The following is a 20,832-nucleotide window of genomic DNA, read 5'->3' as shown; positions in this document are numbered from 1 at the left end:
ATGGACACGGATTGGCTAGAATTTGGAGGAAACAATAATAAGGACAGGATGGGAAATGAGAGAAAAGACAAAAAAAAAAAAGGATTTGGCAAAGGTAGAATGTGCAGAATCAATTTGATCAGTCCTTTCRTAAATGATTTCCGAGCTCTGACCTGTCAAAGGCTTACTTTTCTGTAAGCTTGCTTCACTGCTTCTGAGATGACTTGGGAGCAGCGGCAGCTTGCAGGGTTAAGCACATGATGCTGAGAGGCATTCCAAGTCACTCAGGAACTGTTCTGCCACCYGAATCTTGCCACAGGCTGCTGGCTGGGTAAACTTAATTCTAGGGACAAATATACATCAAAACTACCRGGACTTGAGAAAAGCATTGCATACATTGCCAGACAGGAACTCTTAGGAGGAGACTTGGTTTAGTGAAATAAGTATGAGGTGACATAAAGGAAATGGGCTGAGCACTGTAAGAAGCCCTTTGAGATAAAAGACTGATAATGAGTTCTTCTAAAAGCTAGGGGAAAAGTGATGCCTGAACAGCTGCACTTCAGAGCAGATGTAAATAAAGGACTGGAAATGGAGAATACTTCTTACAGGCAGAAACCTAAGTTTTCTCCAGATCAGCAGAACAAAGTTTAGCRGAGATAACAGTTATCCAAGTATCAGGAACCAAGGAAGAGAATTAAACAAACTGAAGAACACTGCTCACGTAAGAACAAGTCTTTCTGATTTGGCCATACATCAGTTGAGGCCACAATTGAGAAGAAKAGCCAAGTAAAGGAGAAGTGAAGTTCTGAAAAAAGTCCTCCAGACATTGTTAAATACCTGTCCACACTCCTGGTTTAAAAGAGAAGGTGGGATTAGCTCCCAGGGAGGGCTCTGACCCAWAGGGTGTGTTCCACCAAGCACAAGGAAATACTGCCAGCCTTATTAGCCGTTTTGCATGTGTTCACAAACTTTACTCATGTGGAAGCACAACAGGGATCAAGGTCTAGACTCTTCTCTCACAGGGAGGAAATGAGAACATAAGAACAGAAAAGGAAGATGACAAGTKTCTGGAGGAAATTCCACAACCAGCCTAATTTCCTCCATTGCCACTACACTGCCTCCTTCCTCAGTGCTGTTGCCCAGAAACTGGAAAATCAAATGCCGTGCTGGCAATGCCAGCTGCTTCCTCACTATGTCCTACTCAGTCCCCAGACCCTCCCATTCTCCTGCCTTTCTTTTCATCTAACATTTTGCTGGTATCTTCCAGGAAGACTGACAAAACACCCACCTCACATCAGCTCTTGGCTCTCTACCCTCTCTTGTCTCAAACCTAAAAATACAATGTCCTTTCCTGTAAGCCCSTTCTATCCCTGTCACGTACTCACAACCATGCATCACCCCTTTCATTCCTGCTATGTCACTCCTTCAAACCATTTATGTGAAGGCGTGCGTCACAACCCTGAGCTAGCCAAAACTTTAGAAGGGACTTTCSTGAAGAACAGTAAGTCTATCAAATACAAAATTAGGCTTTTTTTCTTTCTCTCTATTCTTAGAAAATTGTCTAATCTTTTCAAATAAAGGCTAGAAATAAAAGGTTTTTTAAAATAGATTTTCACCATCCACTGAATCTCAGCAGCATGGCTCCTTTCTGTCAGGCTTGTTCTGGGCAAGGCTGGCTTCCCAAGTTGCAGTAACTCTCTAACTTCTCCTTCAGATTCCTAGGAAAGGTGTCTCTGTCACCTTAGGAGTCTGGCTGTGTATCTGCTCCCTGCTCCTCCCAGCAGTCTGACAGTGTCTTCTGCCTGCAACTGGAAAGCTTGTCTTGGACTAGCTGACTCCACTGCTCTTAAGATCAGGAGCAATCTGCCTCTTCCAAAAGGCGTCCTCCTGGCACAGTTCGTCCACATCTTGAAGGCTGGATGTTGCTCTGGTCCTTGTAGTTCTGGTTTTCACAGTTCAAAAACTATCCACATAAATAGAAAAGGTTCAGAGATAAGCAATGAGGATTATCAAAGTTTTGAGATAACTGTGTTAGCTGGGACACTACAGCCCTAAAAAATAACAATGAGGAGGAGCAGGGGAAATACATTAGAGGTCTACAATACGCTGGTTAGCCTGGGAAAGGTGCATAGGACCAACACTTCAGCAACTTTTCCAACACAAGAATGGGTGGCATCAGATTAAATTAGTGGGAGCTAGTTTCAAAAAAAAAGAAAAAAAAAGAAAAAAAAAGTCTTCATGGAACAAATTCTAAATCCTTAAACCTCCTTTTCACAGACTCAAGGGGAGATAGAAGAAGGTAACTTAGCATTACTGAAGAGAAATAACAAGCTTAGGAACATCCTCTGAGCTAAAAATTATCAGTACCTTAAAACATACCAGAAGAAAGCATCATTCTTTTACCTTATTCTAACATGTCTCTGGACTGCTGCTTGAACCACTCTTGGAGACAGGATTGGGGCTGGACAAACTCTTGATAGAAACCACACAGCTGCTCCCACAGGCACAGCAGAAAGCCCTACAGTCAGAGCAACTGGACTGTCAGCAGACATGCTCATCCCAAATGGGAGAGCAGGCAACTTACCACTTACTGGTGCTTCTGSTGCCTTTGCCACGACATTCCTGTAACAGCCTCTTGCAATTCTTCTGGCGATGTTCCCACCCCAAGTATGTTGGGAAATGTAGGTATACCCAGATGCAGTATATTGCSTATGCCTAGTGGTCATTGTGAGTAGTGTTCAGATAGAGTAAAAAGAGCGATGTGCACAAAATGATGGTGGATCATTTTCACGCTCTCCACAGTCACTTACTCCAGATATCAGAAGACCAAGGACTTAGATATTAGGAACCCTCTACTCTCCCATCTCTCCACCAGACCTACTTTGAAACCTGCTGGAGAGCCCATTTTTAATTCATTGTTAATCAGAAAAGACATTAGATAAATTTAAGTGCTCTGGGAACATTCAAGTTTGATAAACAYAACTGTATTCTGGGACAGTCATGTAACCCCATTAAAAAAAAAAAGTAAAAACATACCCATTCAAAATCACTCTGAAACTAACGTATTTGTGATTTCTGATGTCTTGCTGATGGTCCTGAATTCACCATTATCTTACCTAGCATCGCTGTCAAGATAGCAGGTCTGTAGCTCCTGGAGCTGGAGGAAAGASAACAGGAATCCACAGAAATGCCTTTACTCACTCAGCACGGGTGTCTGAAACATCTAGCTATGAGGCAAGTGACGTTTCACCTGAAGAGTGTACCACCAATACAATTAATTGGTGTTGGACAAGGACTTCAGAGTTTGGCCTGCTTTGAGTGGAACTGACCCAGAGACCTCCAGCGGTTCCTTCCAAGTTATTCTGTGGCTCTATGAAGGGGGAAAAAAATCACAGAAAGAAAGGCAAGGAAGCTGATTCTTTCAGCCTCTGTCCCTTCCTTCTGAYTGTTGCATTTGCTCTAAACACTAATATTTTTGGATGTGAAGAGAACCAGAAATCAAATAGTTAAGTGGACATCTCAACCCCACTATCCTTTCAGCAACAGCTCCAGGCATCTGGAGATATCTGTTCAGATATCTGAAAATCTCCAAGAAAGCCAGAAAGTTTCAAAGAACCACTGCCATGCACTTTAGGGTCACAGCTACAAGAAAATCCAAGTGTTTGTAGCTCAGTTCTGTTCTAGCAGAAAAGAAAATTTAAAAGCTTTAGAGAATAAGTAGAAACTCAAAGAACAAAGCAAGATAGGCAGTTTTAGATGAACATGTTATAAAGAAACAGTCATAGAAGTTGATTCTATAATTAAGAAGTTCACAAACTTGGTGTGCAGGACAAGCAATAGACAGCTGGATAAGCAATGTATTCAGGAGTGTTGGGTTCCTGGCTCTGTTAATAACGGCCAAATCACTTGCCTGATTCAGGCTTCTTCCCTTTGACTAGTCCTTTATTGGGTTCTCTTTTGTGCAGTGCTTGCTGAAGCAACAAGTGAACGTACTAAGGAGTTAGGAAMATCTGCCTGTCTAATGGCACGTAAGTGAGCCTTTACAGCTATGCTAGATYGTCCATCACATGGGACATGTCATCAAACTCAGGTATTTCACATGCTCAAGCTAGAAACAGAATTATAGCAACAGGCTGGACCTCAAGTTAGCTGAGTTACTTGTACTCACATCGCTAAGCATATGCTAACCCAAGCAAAAAAACCCTGCATCTCAGAGCACAATGAACTGAGGCCTGCATTATCAAGAAATACGAGTCTGAGTTATTTGAGCTTGTCTGCTTGAAAATTGGCAGAGTCCCCAAAAAACAAGGAGAGGGAGTAATTTAGTTGGCATTAAGAAGGTTTATTCTTTCATCTCTTGTCAATATCATCTACAGACTACTAATGTTCACATCAGAATGAAAGCTATGAATCAAGCTGGATACGTAATTATTTTTCTTCATGTGTTATCTGTACAATATCCTACTGCCTGCCTGACTCTATCTAGCACCTTCAGGAGGCTACCTGAATACAAAGGAAACTTGACTTAAAGGCAAGATAGGAGAATAAAAGGAAATAAATTGCTATCTTTTTCTGTTACATCCCAGTGCATTATCAGAAGCCAAGAACTTCAGTGAAAGATGTCAAAGATGGAGACATGACATCATGGAGAAAGAACTGTCTGACTCATATCTCTTGCTGGGCATCTACAATACCAAGGTGGGGGGGAGTGTGTACTAAATGAGACTAATTTGCAAAGATGCAATAGTGATCCTGCCCTACACGATTTACCAAACCCAATTACAGTTACACTTCAATAGATGACTCCAAATGCTGCTAAAAGAGTTTATTAAAGACTGTACTGACAGTTCTTGTAACAATGGCACATACAATGATTCAAAGTCATGACAAATAGGGTGGAGTTTTGAAGAGCATTATTATAATACACCATGGACAAGAACAAAGCAGATGTGCAGTCTCAGAACTCTACAAGCAGGCCTGTGAAATAYAGGAGTCCTATCATACAGCTGTACAAGTGTCAGAGAAAATAGAAAATAAAATACAAAAAAAAATAAGTCATTCAATACACAGTCCTTGAATTTATGGACAGTATTACAGTACTTTATGGGTAAGGACTGGCTCATTCCAGCTGAACTTTCCAGAGTATAAGGGCAGCTGAAAACAGGAAAGAACAAAAAAACAAAACAAAAACATCAGGTATAATCAATACTCTGGTACTTTCTGCTTAGGAAACTCCAGTTGGAAATTCTGACATCCCTGAAATCACTTTGCTCAGGATATCACTTCATTTTGCAAAAAAACAAAACCTGGATGCATCTTCACACTAGTGCAAAAAAATTTTTCAGTGGTCTCATTAATCACAGAACAATGACAACCAGCATGGATCAACCACGGCCTGACTAATAGCAACTTTAAGATCGGAACAGAATGGACCTGCAGCACCTTGCCAGTACTTGAGGACTGAGGGGTCACAGAGGGGAGATGTGTTGCTCTCTCTCAAACAAGTCATCGTTTCAGGGTTCATAGTGAGGAATGGTCTCACTACTCCAGGGAAAGAAAATGCTACAGAAAGTCCGCGAGTATTAAATTATCCAAACCCACGTAAAACTAACAGAGGAATATTGAAGTGAAAAATGTATATAGCAGCCTCCTTATTTGTCATTGCCCTAAAATTGTTCCCTTCCTTACTACGTTGGTCACAGTAGCCGAAGTGTGACTTGTGGAGGTTGGCAGCTTACAGCACCCCCATGTTAATGCAAGAATCCCAGCAGCATTCAGAGATTTATATTCTCCAACACACACCATCTAATTGCAATAGCAGGACTGTTGCAATCTGCTCCTGGTATGTGGCCTTTACAGATTTTGGCTATGAGATCGTAGGCCCCTCTGCACTTGAGCCACTGGTCTTACCTGGGCTCACAGCAGCACATCCATGTCATACATTCATTTGGTGTGCATCTTCAAAGCAACACACAACATTTTTAAGCAGACATTGAGGCGTCTGCCTATCATATTGGGGCACTGGTATCATCTGTGCAAGAACATCCCTTGGCAGCTCCACAGTACATGAATTCAATGAGGAACAACTGCTTTGTCAAAACCACAAATTGTTGTTCTCCTCCCAGTTTCCATGCAATTGGTTTGTTTTGTAGTGTGATTATGTAGAACCTTTTTAAACATCTGCCAACTTCAGAGGATAAAATCACAGTGCTGCGTATCAACAAAACCCAGCATACCCAGCCTCCAGTATAAAATAATGTATATACACAAAGCAGAATTTGCATCTTAAATAAGAGATTGTCTCATTCTCTATAGGATCTTACCCAGCTACTGAAAAATAAATAATTCACATCAGATTGATGGATTTGTTTTCTGTACAGCACACGTGCGCTATCGTAGCTGACAAAGACAACATGAAAAACCTTTTGTAATTAATAAGAGAAAATTGTTGAACACTTGCACATATTGGCACAAGGCAGAAGAGAAAAGGGAACATTACACAGCTCAGCTCAGGTGCCTTCCTCTGTGGAACGAGATTCAGATTTCAACTTTACAAATTCTCTGGCAACTTCATCATTGGTTCTTTGAGAGAGAATCCGCAGGACTGTAAGTCCAGTTTCATCCATGTGAATCCTGCGCCCCAGCGGGCACCAGCAAGCRCAGCTTCCTTTGTCCGCTATGTCTCTGAGCTGCATTACTGCTATGCCCAGTACCCGATCTTCCCGAGCAAAGCAGTAGTCCTTCACACAGACTTGGAGCTCATAGGCATCAGGGCCATCTTCATTCCCCAGTATGCTGAAAAACACACACAGGTTTGTTTACAGCTTCAGCCGAATATACTGATTTCTCTGCAAAAAGGTGTCAGCAGCAGCTTTGAGTTCTAGATGAGCCATAGAAAACCTCCTTTCTACAGGAAAACTCTAAAAAAATCCAGGTTAGAGAGGGGGAAAAAAAAAGACGAGGGCTAGAGAGGGAGAAGTGAAAAATACGGCATATGGGTGTTTTTGATGCTTCACGGCTGATAAAGACAATCTGGATATTTAAAAAGAAAAAGCCAACAATATTTTTTGCATGTACGTTTCTGCTAAACTGTGAAAYGACAGAAGCAGAGAACATGAAAGCCATGCTAACAGCATTTTCAAGTCAAATAACTTTGAACATTTCTGCTTGTGCTAAAGGTTGCTTCATTTCAGTAATTAATATTTTAATTAGGTGAAGTATAACAAGATTCAGACCTTCCATTAAAGTAAGAGCTATTAAAATTAAAGCTCCAAACTTTCTGATACTTCTGAAGAGAAAAAGGCACAAAAATCTCTTCATTTAAGGAAGCCTGTCAGATCTTTCTTCACATCAAAGCAATAAAAAAATTGTATAGATAGTCCCTCTCCAAGACGTTTATACTCTTTTGCTGGTTATCTCTACTCCTCTCATTCTTAGTGTACAGTTAGGTGAAGACTGGTCTGTAGCTCCTTTGGTTACATCTTCCAAGGAGGAAGATGCCTTGTAATAATGGAAGCCAAATAAGAAGAGGTCAATACTCAGTGTGTAGAAAGGCTGCAATTACAGCAATGKAACCACTACTAATTCCAAGGACTGTATCCTTGGAAACAAATTCAGAAAGCATGTCCTGTAGGTCAAGTCAAGACAGAAACAAATATTTAGTTTTTAAAAAAAACAAATCCAAAATACATGATGAACTTTTAGCCTCAACTCTACCAACAAAAAAGGCAAAGTTCATCAAAATGATGGAGCACAGTGAAATACGTTAATAGGATATCCAATGCATTTGAGAAAGTAGCCAAAGGACACTGCTGACAATATCCCACCCACAGCAAGAACTTCCATATTCTAGGATTTCCTGCCAGGACACCAAGCATGGGGCCAAGCTGCTGGCTTGAGTAGTCCTTTCAGTCCTGGTCAGGCTGTTCGCTGAACTGGAAGCCCTATCTGCACTCAGCATCTGCACTTTCCAGGTCAAATCTTTAGGCTATTTTTCATACTTACAAGTGAAAGGTTTCATTGTATTTGGGAGCCCAGTTGTTGCTCTTTGACTTGGTCGTGAACTTCCTCTTCTTGTCACTCTGATGGGGCCCAATCATGGTAATTTCGACAAACGGACGGAACATGCCGGATGTTTGCCACTTCAGGTCGTTGGCTGCCACGACTGGAAGAGAGAGTCAGAACCTGCTTTCCAATAAACATTCATTTGTCCCCGTTGCTCTGGGAACCTTCCCAGCTCCCATCAACTCACAGTTCCTTGTTTCAGAGGATAAAGTTCACTCCAAAGCATGCAAGTGTCCTGACACACATGGGAAGGACTGTGTTGTATTACAATGACAGGCTTTTTTTGCTCCTGTTTAAGGTTTTTAAAGGGAATTTAATACTTAGGACGGAACTTGGCTTTTGTCATGTGCAGAGTCAAAATATTAGTCTGAGAAATAGGCATTCGTACAGCTCCATACARGTTGCCCTGCCAATTCTGTGCTTAACACTAGATCAGCTGTGCAATGAGGAAAAAAATGAGGCATTTTGGGCCTGATATAGAAGTCTGTTGAAAAATGAGATTGCAGATAAAATCAGTAAAGCATATGAACTGTGGGTTCTTTCAGAAAGCTTTGGAAAACCCCAAATTATTAGCTCTTTAATCTTCAATCACTCCTAGGTTACTGCAGGGGACAGACTGAAGCACAAGAAATATCTACAAAAGCTACTTTTTTTACATTATAGATTTACCCTGGAGAAGAGAGGCCTGAAGAACTGTTTATATAAACTTTTAGAGAAAATTAAATTATAGGCAAGCAACGGAGACCAAAGACGAAGAGGAAGCCTGAGATGAATCATTGCGTGGGTTATTTTCAGAGCAGCTCTTCAGGAACCACTTTGGCCTTCAAGATGGAGAGGATCCTCTGAACTCTTAGTGGCTCTGTGATTTCTTGGCTCACACTGAGCAATTTTGCAAGACTGCTCTGTCAAGCTGCCCTGTGCTTTGCAGCACGTGCTAAACTGTAGGGCCTGGGGACAGCTGTCATCTGATTTTTGTTTACTTCATATATCGCTGCTGATAAACAATCGGACTGCACATTGCCATGTCACTGGCTTGGCTAGACAAGCTCATTTGCTGTTTCTCTACGTGTTCTTGGCAAGAAACAGAAAAGACTATTCTGGACTCACACTGCATAGTTTAGCGGAAAAATATAATGACTTCCTAGGCTGGAAATTTGTCTCTATACAACCAGAGATCACGAGTGGTAATCCATGCTTTCTCATACCTTTCACGGTGACCTTGTGTTCCCCAGTTCCTGGGTGTGTATACAAGTCGATCTGTATGGACACTTCACCCACGGGATCATCCACACCAGACCCTGTTGGAAGAAAATCGACACCCCCCCACCACGCATACAGAGATTATTGTTCATTGGCACCATCTTTGGTTTATGGCCTCAGCAACACGGTATCCTTTCCACAATACACCTTCCATAGCCAGTTTTTCAGTCAACACGGATAATGTAACACTAATGCCAATTAACATCAGGCTCGCATGCCTAACCCGCAAGAAACACTAGAAATTACATCCTGGTGAGAACACTAGGAAGAAAAAAAAATTTTAAGAGTCCTAAAATTCAACAATGGACCCTCACAGAGAACAAGGACTTTTTTTTGAAGTTCCTGTCAAGCTGTTGAATATACATGCAGGCATTCCCGTGCTGGGCCTCAGCATTCCTATAATTTTATGGAACTGTGTGCTTGGTGATGGGGAAAACAGAGGGGAAGTTTAGGGGGGAAAAAAAAAAGACAAAGATGACAGCGATTTGCACCGAGCCATATTGCAGCCTCACCCTCCGAGAAGCTTCCATGTCGTACTTCAGATAAAAGTTGTCGTACCGACTGCCTACCTGCTTCCCATCAGAGCCTAATGTGAATCTCTTAACTGTTGCATGCCAAAGTTCAAGAGAAAGCAAGCGKTCACCAACTGTGTACTTAGTTCCCTTCCTCAATTAGCCAGGAGAAAAGCAGATGTGGTTTCACAGAGCAAAAGGTAATGTTACAACAGAAGGGGAATAACAGATTACATGAGCTTAAAATTCTTGTATCAGAATGTGTTCAACATTTCCACTTTTCATCGTAATTACCATGCAGTACGGGGTAATGACATTTATCTGGGTAGAAAAAAARAAATCAAGATCTCATGTAAATTGCAGAAACAAGACTACTTGGCAAAATGAAAATTAAGTTCTTTGATGAGATAGTGAGATTTATTTTACTTTCCCTTTGATAACTGTCTGATCTCAGGTTGACAATTAGCACTGCAGTTGTAATTGGGATACTACAGAATAATTGAGTACCAATGGAGAACAGGGCTATTCTGTCAATTTTGAGGCTAAAACACATTATGAAGTGAAAGAACTGATGTATTTAATTGAACTTCAGGATAAGGAGCTTGAAGTATATCATTAAATAAATATTTTGATTAGATGGGTCTAATGTCAACTTTTACAAGAACAGGCTGCAGGGAGCAAAACTTCATTTTAAAAAGATGACAGGAGGTTGAGAGCTGATCTGTGCAATTTTCTGAACAGCGTATTACATGGCACAGAAAAGTTGTATACAAAAGAAAATCGTACTAATATGCAAGTATATGAGCAAATATAATAGAACTTCAAATTATTATCTGAGGACAGATTCTCATTCTTGACCCAAGTAAAATAAACAGCTTTTTGGCTATAACATTTGTACATTATCTTGCATATGCTTCTCCCATACACACACTCAGAACTGTTCTTTCTTTCCTGTACATAGCACAGTGTTAAAATTGGAGGTCTTGATTTTTTTTTTTTTGACCTAACCCATCTGATGGTGATGGCCCTCAYTCACATTGTCAACATTTTCCACAGGAGTGGGTAAGATTACTGACACTATGTAGAGGGATCTTCTTGGACTTCATCAGACCACAGTTACAGAAACATCAGCTACRAAACACGTAAGTCTTTCTGCTCCTCAGGTACTTTGGAGAGCAAGGACCTTGMGTATGTCAGCTCCCTGCCTTCCTACAAGGAGCGAGCAGATCAGCAGATGCAGTAATCCAGCCTCGTCAGCACACATGCTTTTGAAGTAAACCAGGGCTGAGCATTTGATGCAAGCCAGTAATATGGATAGTTGTCACTTAACAACCGTTGAGCCTTGAACTTGCAAAAGGAGAAGCATTTTACCAAAAGTATTATTGTCTGAGYCTTCATTTTACTGAGCTGTAGTGACTACATACCTCACTGGCTAATAGGCTATAAATGAGACACGGATGCTTCAGAGGAGCAGAACTGTCCCATTACCTTTGAGGGAGACAGACTTAATTTAGAGTTTTCCACCTTCACTTTTGTCTTCTCTTCAGAGATCATGTTTTGTTAACTGAACTGCTCTCAGATTAAAAAAATTAGTTAATAGCTATAGATAGYCAGTAAAAATACTATGGTCACTTATAACTGTGTGCATACATATGCTTACATATAGAGTGACAAGCACATTTTAATCTTGACATTAAAGTCTTGTTGGTATGGTGATACTGGAAGGTGAGATTGCAGAGTGAGCTCGTGCAACATGTCACAGACATATTTGAACCCAAGATAACCAAAATGTTTTGGACACCATAAAATGAGAGATGAAACRCAAGACTTAAGTTTATTCCATTCTCCTGAGCACCCAGGCTTCCAGCTCCCCTCCCCACCAAAACCAAATGTTTCAAGCTTGGCCATAACTTTGAGTGCATATCAGACGTTACTATGTACCGCAGCAGCCTGCTGTGGTGGAACATACGCATGCAAGTTTAAGAGCCCACGATAGAGGGTAAGGGAAAAAGTTTGTAGCATCTCTCAAAAAACAGTCCATTTTTAGGACAGTTTTCACATCTGCTGAATAAACGTCAARCTTCAGGACAGGCTCACAGGCAGACTTCTCCCACGTGCAGCCCACGGCTCTATCTGTAGGGTGCAAGCAGTCCACTTCTACAGGGAATCACGCAAAAGGGATCTCTGGAAAAGGTTTCTGTGCATGGGCAAGGTGACTTCAAAAGCAAGGCAAGTTTGCAACTGGCTAATGTTGTTATGGTAACAACATTAGTCTTGAACATACCCTTATCAGGAAGAACGTCCTCATTAGCGGTAAACCTAATACCTTTCCCATCATGCACTGAGACATGAATTCAGAAGGCAAGAAAGCAGGCAGGACAAAGAGAGAAGAGCGTGAATTATAATCCAATTAGTGGCGACACACAAATACAGCACAAATATTCTAGCTCTTGACAGACTAAATAACCTCTTAGATCTTGTGCACCAACACAGGCTTTAGAGAGCAAAGCTCCCAGAGTAAGGGATTCTCTGGGTTAAAAAGAGGTGAGAATTTGTGCTAGCCTAAGTAAACTGCAAGCCCTGATCCAGGATTGAAGCACAAATGGCCAACAGCACTGTGTCACAGAAGTCTGCTCAGAAGAAAAGATGGGCAATAGAGACCTCGCAAACTGGAATACACAACTACTACTAGCAGTTTTGCAGGCAAGTCATGTCCTCCCATAGGCCTGTGGAAAGCTTGACTTATGCAAAAGGAAACACCAGTCAGAGCTCTGTAAAGCCAGTGGCAGCTGCAAGTATGASTGCTGCTTCTTCTGCCCCACCAACGCATRCGCAGATCTCCAAGTCGTTGCATGGTCTGGGGCTGCTCAAAAACATACACAAGCAACATTCAATTTTTCTGGCCCCCAATCCAGAAGTCAGTTGTGCCTCTTTCAGAGATAYACCACCACTGATCCTACAGACTGTATGTGGCATAGCTCAAGTCTTTTCTTCCCTGGTCCAAAATTCTCAGTCCAGCAATATAGATGTTAGGTTGGACCACTCGGGGACCCACCAGGACTGTTCCCAAAGGTGTCTCTGATAACACTTCTTTGTGAAGTAGCTTATCAGTCAGTTATGAGACATAATTGGCTAAATTATAATGAGTGCATCTRTATCGAAAAGTGAGAGTTTAATTCTAACCTTAGTCCCTTGTGGATATAGCAGTGTTTGACCTTTCTGGCCACTGGATGTCATCATTGCTCTGCTGGGACCTACAGTCATAGGACTATTTTCTCACATGCAGGTACTGTCTCTTTAGTTACGTGTTTAAATCCAGTGTACTTCAACCAAAGGAAGAAAACTTTGTGCTGCTAGACAGGGATGGTTCAGTTTCTAAATCCCCAGAATTCCCAGTACTTTCTCCAGTGTTCGGGGAATGCCAGTATCAAGCAGTATCATTCACACACCAGGGAAAAGCGCATTAGCTAAGGAAGGCTTTCTGCTTGTTCCCAGAGCTTGGTGTGGCAGTACACTGGCAGAGTTGGTACGGCCCGTGGGGCTGCCAGCTGCAGTGGGTTTGGAAGAACTGAAAGAAACAAGATTCCAAGCAAAAAGTGGCAGAAGGATCCACCATGAAGCCTTATGACTTTCACTGTGAAAATGTAGTAGCTCCATTGCCCAGCCCCAAGACTTAAACAGCCTGAAATCTTAAATCATCAGTCTGTTTTCTACCTAATCTATAACAACATTTGTATCCCCCTCCTGAGACTCTTGAGACTAGCAAGATTCAAAGTCAGTCACTGATGGTCCCTGACTACAGTTCRAATTATTCTCTGCAAGAATAATGTTTTCATGAAAGAAATGAGCGATAGAGACAATTAACTATTTGCCAGTTCTGAATCAGTGAAACAGCACCCTAACTTCCCAGAGGGCTACCAAACAACGCCAGTGACCCATCCCAGCAGTTTCCTAAAACACTGCGTGAGTGAGTATTTTCTTTCAATATTTAAGATCTGTAATCATCTATCTAGCATCCTGTACTGGCTGCACACAGAGCAGTGCTTGCGTTACTCTCATTGAAGATTGTGCCCTTTAAAGGCAGCATGTAGCCCTCTGACTCACAGCATCGCTGTCAATCAACATTAGTCAGAACTGCATGAACTGCTGGAAACCGGCCTGTGATATTGGTACCAACTAGTTTCTGCAGCGATGTTTTGCCGAAGTTGTCTCCCACACCACTGTGCAAGTTTCAGTACAATAACTTCAAATTTCACTTTTAAGTCACCCACCCACATTAATTCATGAAATGCGACTGTTGAATGAGCATCGAGGAAAAAGACCACACAATCCTCAGGATTTATATTTCACATATTTTCATGCTCTCAAACGGTGAGCAGGAAATAATCGCTTTTCCCTCCTTCCCAGTTTCAAAAGCTCTCAACTGCCACGTTTCTAGAAACGTTACTGCCAAAAGCACTCTGCAAACTGGCAGAACAAGACAGAGCAATTATGAACAGAGTCGTTAGCTCCATTCAACTTTGCCAACAACAGAAAGAGAGTCTTACCCTGAGCTGTCTGAGTCTGGACAAAGGTTTTGATGAGAGTATCTGTGGTCTGAGTGTAGAGAGAGAGTGCATACCGAAGTGACTGCAGGTCTGGACTTTTCTCCAAGAAGGTTTTCTTCAGACCATTCCCACCAGCATGGAAATATTGCTAAGAGTAAAAAGAACAAGGAAAAATGTTAAAGAACTGCAATCAACAACCGACACTTACTGTGATATTTTGCAGATAGAATGGAAAGAGCTAAAAATGCCCAAACTCAGCTTCTTCACTGGAAATCCTGCTGATAGTAGATCAGCTAATACTGCCTACTCACGGCTTTCTTCTCTCCAAATATAAATGTGCTGGCTCCAAGCATGTGCCAGTCACTTGAGCCTGTTTGGGTTTACATGAACAAGGCAGTAYGGCTCACTTGGTACCTTTATTGCGCTAACAGCAGCAACAGATTGCTGGCATTTCCTGAACTGGGACAGGCACTATCCTCCCAAACAGTATTGGAGGACGGAGCAAAGGAAGAACAGAGACAGAAGTGGGACCACTTACTTTGATAGTATCCAGTGCGAGATCCAAAACAGCACACTGCTTTGGAGTGAGACTCCTAGTTTCTTCTCTCACCATATGGTCCTGCAAACAACCATTATATATGATATTACTATGCTATTAGAGACTAAAGGAAAAGGAGTTGCCAGCATCACATCTTTTTCTGGATTCATGCTGTGGCTACGTGGCCACAATGTTAATTCAGTTGTTTAAGGAACACTTAATGGAGTCTTTCAGAGTCATCATTTATTACAGCTGAACCGGAAAAAACACATACAATTCCTCTGTTTCTTCCAGGCAAAGAAGAGAAAAATACAGAAAGAAACTGGACAAAAATAACAAACTACATTTTAAAATCAGTTTGTCATTCAGAAAACCCAGACAGGAGCTTGCATGCTACTCTAGTCATCCTAGAACAATCACAACAAAACTCTCAAAACTAAGAATTCTGTGAACCACAAATTGGGCAAAATTGTGTGATATTTTGCAGATTTTTTTTTCAATTCTTCTATCTATAAAGATCCTACTACCTCATCATATCATTAGTGTAATACGGGAAAACAAACAAACAACATGCTCTAGGAAATACCTTTGTTACAAGAAAAAGGTGTTCCCATTAAGACTTACCACCTCTAAATACCAGTCAAGTATCCTCTGGGAAGTTTTTCTTCCTTGCAGTTGGAGTATATCCCTGTTAGACTCCTACCAGGCCACAAGGATGCATTATCCTTTGTGATTTTACTAAGCTCTTTGATGCTGACTCTAGGTCTTAGGGAAGACTGGCACATTTTAGGAAATCGGTTTGCACAAATCCGGACTAACTGAGCTGCTTGAGGGTCAGGCCAGCCGGCTGCAGCCTGGGCACAGAGACATCCACGAATAAGATACAGGAAAATCAGACACAGGCTATTTATGCCTGCTATAAACGTGGCATAACTTCTGATAAGAGGCGCTTTCCAGGGGACACATCCACTAAATTATCTTTGAGTGAGGCATGCCTAGCTAGTTCACGTGTGCGTTCCGCGCCGATAGGTCTGCTGTCTTGCAGCCTACATCAATTGGGGTTGTTCAGCTTGTTATCAGTCACGATCCATCTCCCTCCAGCCTGATGGAGATGAGGCTTCCTGCAGTCTAGCAGTGCTAGGCAAACCAGCATGCTTCTCGGAGACATCCGGCTAGTTATCTTTACACAGTGCTGCATTAAAATACACAGAGGAAGCTGCTCAAGTCAGCAGTACTTCAGACAAGTTTGCACTGTCCTTTCCTGAGTAGTATAGACATGCCTTAACTCTTCTCTTTCCTCCCCCTAACTATGGCCAGTCTGGGAACCTCGTTGCGGTGGCACGCTATTCTGCGAGCTGTAAAGCATCTTCTACTGCGACAAGCTTTCCTTAGGGGAGCGAKAGCTCTCCTCCCTCTTTGCTTGAGCTGGGAGTAATTCAATTGAAGACGATGTGGCTTCACACTTCAGCACACAGAGGRCAGATCATTCTTCCTCCCTCTGACAGTCTGAGATTAAGCACCACAATCAGCCAGAGCCCAAGGCCACACTCACGGGAGAGGACTATTTAGTCAGGACAGCCGTGCCCCCAGGCAGAGTGACTTTCAAGTCTGCTGAACCGACTCTCTCCACCTGCCAGCCAGATCCCCCATGCTGCGATAGAAACCAGGTCAGCATTTTTTCTCCTAAACACCAACCTTCACTCCCTAACTGAGCTGTCACCCAGCCTGATTGCGTCCATGCTATCACAGCAGAGCAACACGTCACTGCTTCCTAAGAGAGTTTCCCAGTGCCATTTACTTCAACACATTATGTAAAAATAGCCAAGTGACTGGACTGGTAATGTTTGCACCTACACCCAAAGGAGCCCACGAGTGCCATTCCCCTGCGCACCTGCCCTCTGCTCATCCCACACTCTGTTCCTATAAAGGGCTGCACAAAGTGCTACCCTGCACTTCCCAGATCGTGAGCCAGGAACAAGCTACAAACACTTGCATCAAATAAATAATTACGTAACTTCAARCAGAYGAAGTCAAAATCTTTTCCTGGTCTCATGTATTCCTTCTTGTACGCTACACAGGTGCTCTCGGAAAAACTTTGCAGTTAGAGCTCGGCTGATTACTCCGGAAGCAGTGTGAGGGAGAACAGGCGGCTGCTCCCTGCTCCGCTCCTTCCAGCTCCTGGCTCCGCAGGGCAGACAGCAGCAACAACCCAGTTTCTCTTTAGCAAACAGAGCAGACAGGTTTGATAACRAACAGAAGGCAGGTATGGGGCACCAAAGGGGCAGTCTCATGGGTGGTCTTCCCAGCATTTTAAAATACACCGCAAAACTGACCTGTCACCAGGTCAGGAGCCTGTGCTCATCAGGTCTGCCAGCCTCTGTGGTTCAGCTGAGTCATCTGACTCACTAGGGCTCTTTTCCCCCCAGTTTTGTGTAAAACAAATAGAAGCTTAAAGTGCATGCCATGATTTTTCCAGATTTTTAGCTGTAAAATGCGCATGAGAGGGGCTCTGAAGAGCTACWCACTAATGCTTTTCCTGTTAGTTTGTGTATGTCTGCACAAAAGGGCAAGAAATCCTCAGTGTTTTCACAAACCCAAACAATTTACACTCTTGTAACACCTTTATTCTTCTGGAAGATCTCATTTGGATGCAGTATAGTTCACACCATCTGCCTGAACTAAAAGTCTCCTGAATACAGGTGGCAGAATGCGTTCACGCTTGTGTACAGTTCACTTGCCAGATATAAAATCCCACGTACCTGCACTGCTGTAGTTTTACATGTGGATATGCAAATAAAGCGTTGAACACTCACCAAGGCTTGACTGATTTGCATGATTATGTGCATTTTAAAAAAATACAGTCCAGAGTTACCAAAGACAGGCCTCACAAAGTGAGCTGACGACACGCTGCTGCTGAAGGATGGCCTTTATACAACCAGCGCAAACGGACACGGCCAAAGCTTTCAGCACCTTCCCGGTAAGGGGCACCTGGCATATTTTCAGAAATTCCAGTAAAGGGAAAATATGGAGGAAGTAACAGATAACAGTGAATGTTACTGACTGCATCAAAGCAGCAGGGAATTTACAGCAACTGAAGTCATCTGTACACAAACTGTTACCCTTGTGACCTGTGAAGAGTAATGAAGTAAATTCACAGAGCTCTTTCCCTTTGATGCCAGAAGTGCATGCAGAGAGCAGGGATAACTCTTCCACCTCCRAATGTTGAGTACTCACAGCTGGTTTTAGAAGGGAAAGAGGATATTGCCAGGAACAGCACTGTGGTCCAGCTCCCACTCTCCCAGTCTGGCTACAAAGCTCCTCTCCCCCCATTTCTCTCAAAAGTCTCTGAAGTGATACAGAGCATTGTAAATGCAGGAAACGGTGGAGGTGGCATGTTCCTCTGGGGCCACCCCATCAGCAGAGAGGCCAGTCTGGCTGTGCAGTCTGGGAGTGCATGGGGCAATCCTCCAAGTGATCGGAGATGACACCTATTCTCCTCAGAAACCACACTTGAAGGGTTTATGTTGTTGCTGTTAACTGCTATATTATAGCCTTAAAATGTAACTGTAGAAAAGCACGTACATCTAATGAAAGCAACTGCATATTCAGATTACTACTAGGCTTTCTAATAAGTACTACCTTATATGATTGCACACTGCGTTGGCTCATAAACTTKTATATGTAACATGTGTCTGCCAAGCAAGGGGAATGGCTGTATAAAGATAACTGTAATAACTGCACAAGACAAAAGGACACCGTGGAAAAAGACAGATGTATTTTGAAATTGCATTAATCACTTAGGAGAACACCATTTGCCATAGAAAAAATTCCCTGGCCACCTTCCTAGATGGCATTCTCATTGGTCTTCCTTCCAGCATCATTTGTGCCTTGTGACTCTTCCAATCTAAACCTCTTCTTGCAAAAAATGTATTTTGTAGCACATTTCCAACCACAGCATAGTGCAATTTGAATATTGTAAGGCATCACTATTTTCATACCATTCCTGTCGTGACCAGTGAATTAGAGCTTGATTGGCTTACGAGGTGGCGTGCACTTAGTAATGCTCATGTCATGCACTGTCACGTCATGCACTGTCAAAATACATCAACATAGCCTTCATGCTAAATGCCAGCTTGCCTGTAAAGAGAGCCCACGCAGTAGGAATTTACAGACACAGGCTCTTCTCCAGAAGCAACAGTTATTTTTGTAACAGTGCACTAATTCCCTCATCAATAGCTAGCAAAATAGGCTTTTCTACTGATGTCTCATTACTGGGAACAAAGTRAAGTGTCCTACAAAAGCACGACACAAAGGACCCCCTTTTACACAAGGGGATGCAGAGGCATTAGCCAGACACTGAGACCTTTACTTTTTCATTTTAAAGTGATATAAAAAAAACCTAATCACTATTTCTACTGAATACATAAAGCACTCAGCTGACTAAATCCACAAGAAAATTTAACAGCTAATTTAAGCACAATATTAATGTTAGCAGCATTTCGAAGCACACATTCTCTGTAAGTGCGCACAGCCACAAACCACTGGAAGCACAAGACACGTTATACAYACTATTACATTTTCATGCTTACACACAAGGACGTCAACACAAACCATGCACAGCAACAATACCTTCAACTTTGACAAGTGTCCCAGTTCCTTAGCAGCACTGAAAATCAACTGTGTACCCTATGATTGCAAGTTACAAAAGAAGAAAGGGAAAAAAGAAAAGATTATAAACAAGCTTTGCATCTTTTTCTTTTGAGCACGTCATGTCGGTTCACAGATATAACAACTTTATGTAACAACCCCCAAGGCCAGTCACAGCTTGAATCCTTGCCAATTCATTAATTACCTAGTGAAAAATCTGGCATTTCACAGAGTCACAGAATGGTTGAGATTGGAAGGGACCTCTGGAGATCATCTAGTCCAACCCTCCTGCTCACAAGCAGGATCACCTAGAGCASATTGCATAGGACTGTGTCCAGACAGCTTTTAGATACCTCCATGGATGGAGACTCTGCAGCCTCTCTGGGCAACCTGGTCCAGTGCTCTGTCACCCTCACATTAAAGAAGTTTTTTTCTCATATTCAGATAAAACTTTCTATGTTTCAGTTTGTGCTTGTTGCCTCTCACCCTATCACTAGGCATCACTGAAAAGAGTTGGGTCCCATCCTCTCTACTCCCTCTCTTTAGATACTTGTACACATTGATAAGATCCCCCCCTCAGTCTTCTCTTCCTCAGGCTGAAGTGGCCCAGCTCTTGCAGACATTCCTCATAGAGCAGGTGCTCCAGTCCTCTGATCATCTTTGTAGCCCTACGCTGGACTCTCTCCAGCAGTTCCATGTCTCTCTTGTACTGGGGAGCCCAGAACTGGACACAGTACTCAAGAYGAGGCCTCCCCAGGGCTGAGTAGAGGGGCAGGATCACCTCCCTCGACCTGCTGGCAGCACTCTTCCCAATGCACCCCAGGAGACCATTGGCCTTCTTGGCCAYAAGCGTACATTGCTGGCTCATGGTCAGTCTGTTGTGAATTTCTGTGTATTCCATATCCAGACCTACTTTAGATCACAATATTCTTCTGACTGACTTGCTCTTGCTTACAGAGGTCACCATTTAAACAGGATGCCCTTTCAAAWAGGTTGCACAAACCAGGCATGAAGACAGCTTATTGGATTCATCTCCAAGTGGTCCTCTGGATTTCAAATCAAGTCTAGATACACATGAACACARTGATATTGCAAGACTGGTCAAAGCAGAGAACAGATGTCCAGCTGATGACAATCTCCCTACAGAAGTACAGCACAGTGAATGGGATGGGGGTAAGCAAATACTGGGTCAGAAACAAAACTGGATCTGAGCAGTTCTCAGACAACCAATTGGCAAACTAAGTCCAGTGGACATTACAGTAACTTCTTTATATCTCAGAATTCT

General features: G+C 42.5%; 1 protein-coding gene across 2 annotated transcripts in view; it reads right to left on the bottom strand.

Moving 5' to 3' along the window:
• Positions 1–4,789: 4,789 nt before the first annotated feature.
• Positions 4,790–20,832, bottom strand: part of UNC13B (unc-13 homolog B) — a 105,430-nt gene continuing 89,387 nt past the window's right edge. Inside the window, exons 26-32 of one of the 2 annotated variants that reach the window (XM_085303049.1) lie at positions 19,530–19,586; positions 14,901–14,981; positions 14,363–14,510; positions 12,100–12,156; positions 9,249–9,341; positions 7,984–8,143; positions 4,790–6,774 (exon numbers count right to left, since the gene is read on the bottom strand). In XM_085303049.1, the coding sequence (XP_085159175.1) occupies positions 6,489–6,774; positions 7,984–8,143; positions 9,249–9,341; positions 12,100–12,156; positions 14,363–14,510; positions 14,901–14,981; positions 19,530–19,586 (882 nt within the window). In that variant the 3' untranslated portion in view covers positions 4,790–6,488. The remainder of the gene's footprint in view (positions 6,775–7,983; positions 8,144–9,248; positions 9,342–12,099; positions 12,157–14,362; positions 14,511–14,900; positions 14,982–19,529; positions 19,587–20,832) is intronic. The other variant, XM_085303050.1, reaches the window with a different exon arrangement.

The sequence above is a fragment of the Rhea americana genome, unplaced genomic scaffold (genome assembly GCF_003343005.1).
Source record: "Rhea americana isolate MKP2758 unplaced genomic scaffold, rheAme1 scaffold_196, whole genome shotgun sequence".
Lineage (NCBI taxonomy): Eukaryota > Metazoa > Chordata > Aves > Rheiformes > Rheidae > Rhea > Rhea americana.
Note: the sequence above shows the minus strand (reverse complement) of the source record. Positions and strands in the feature narration are given on the sequence as shown.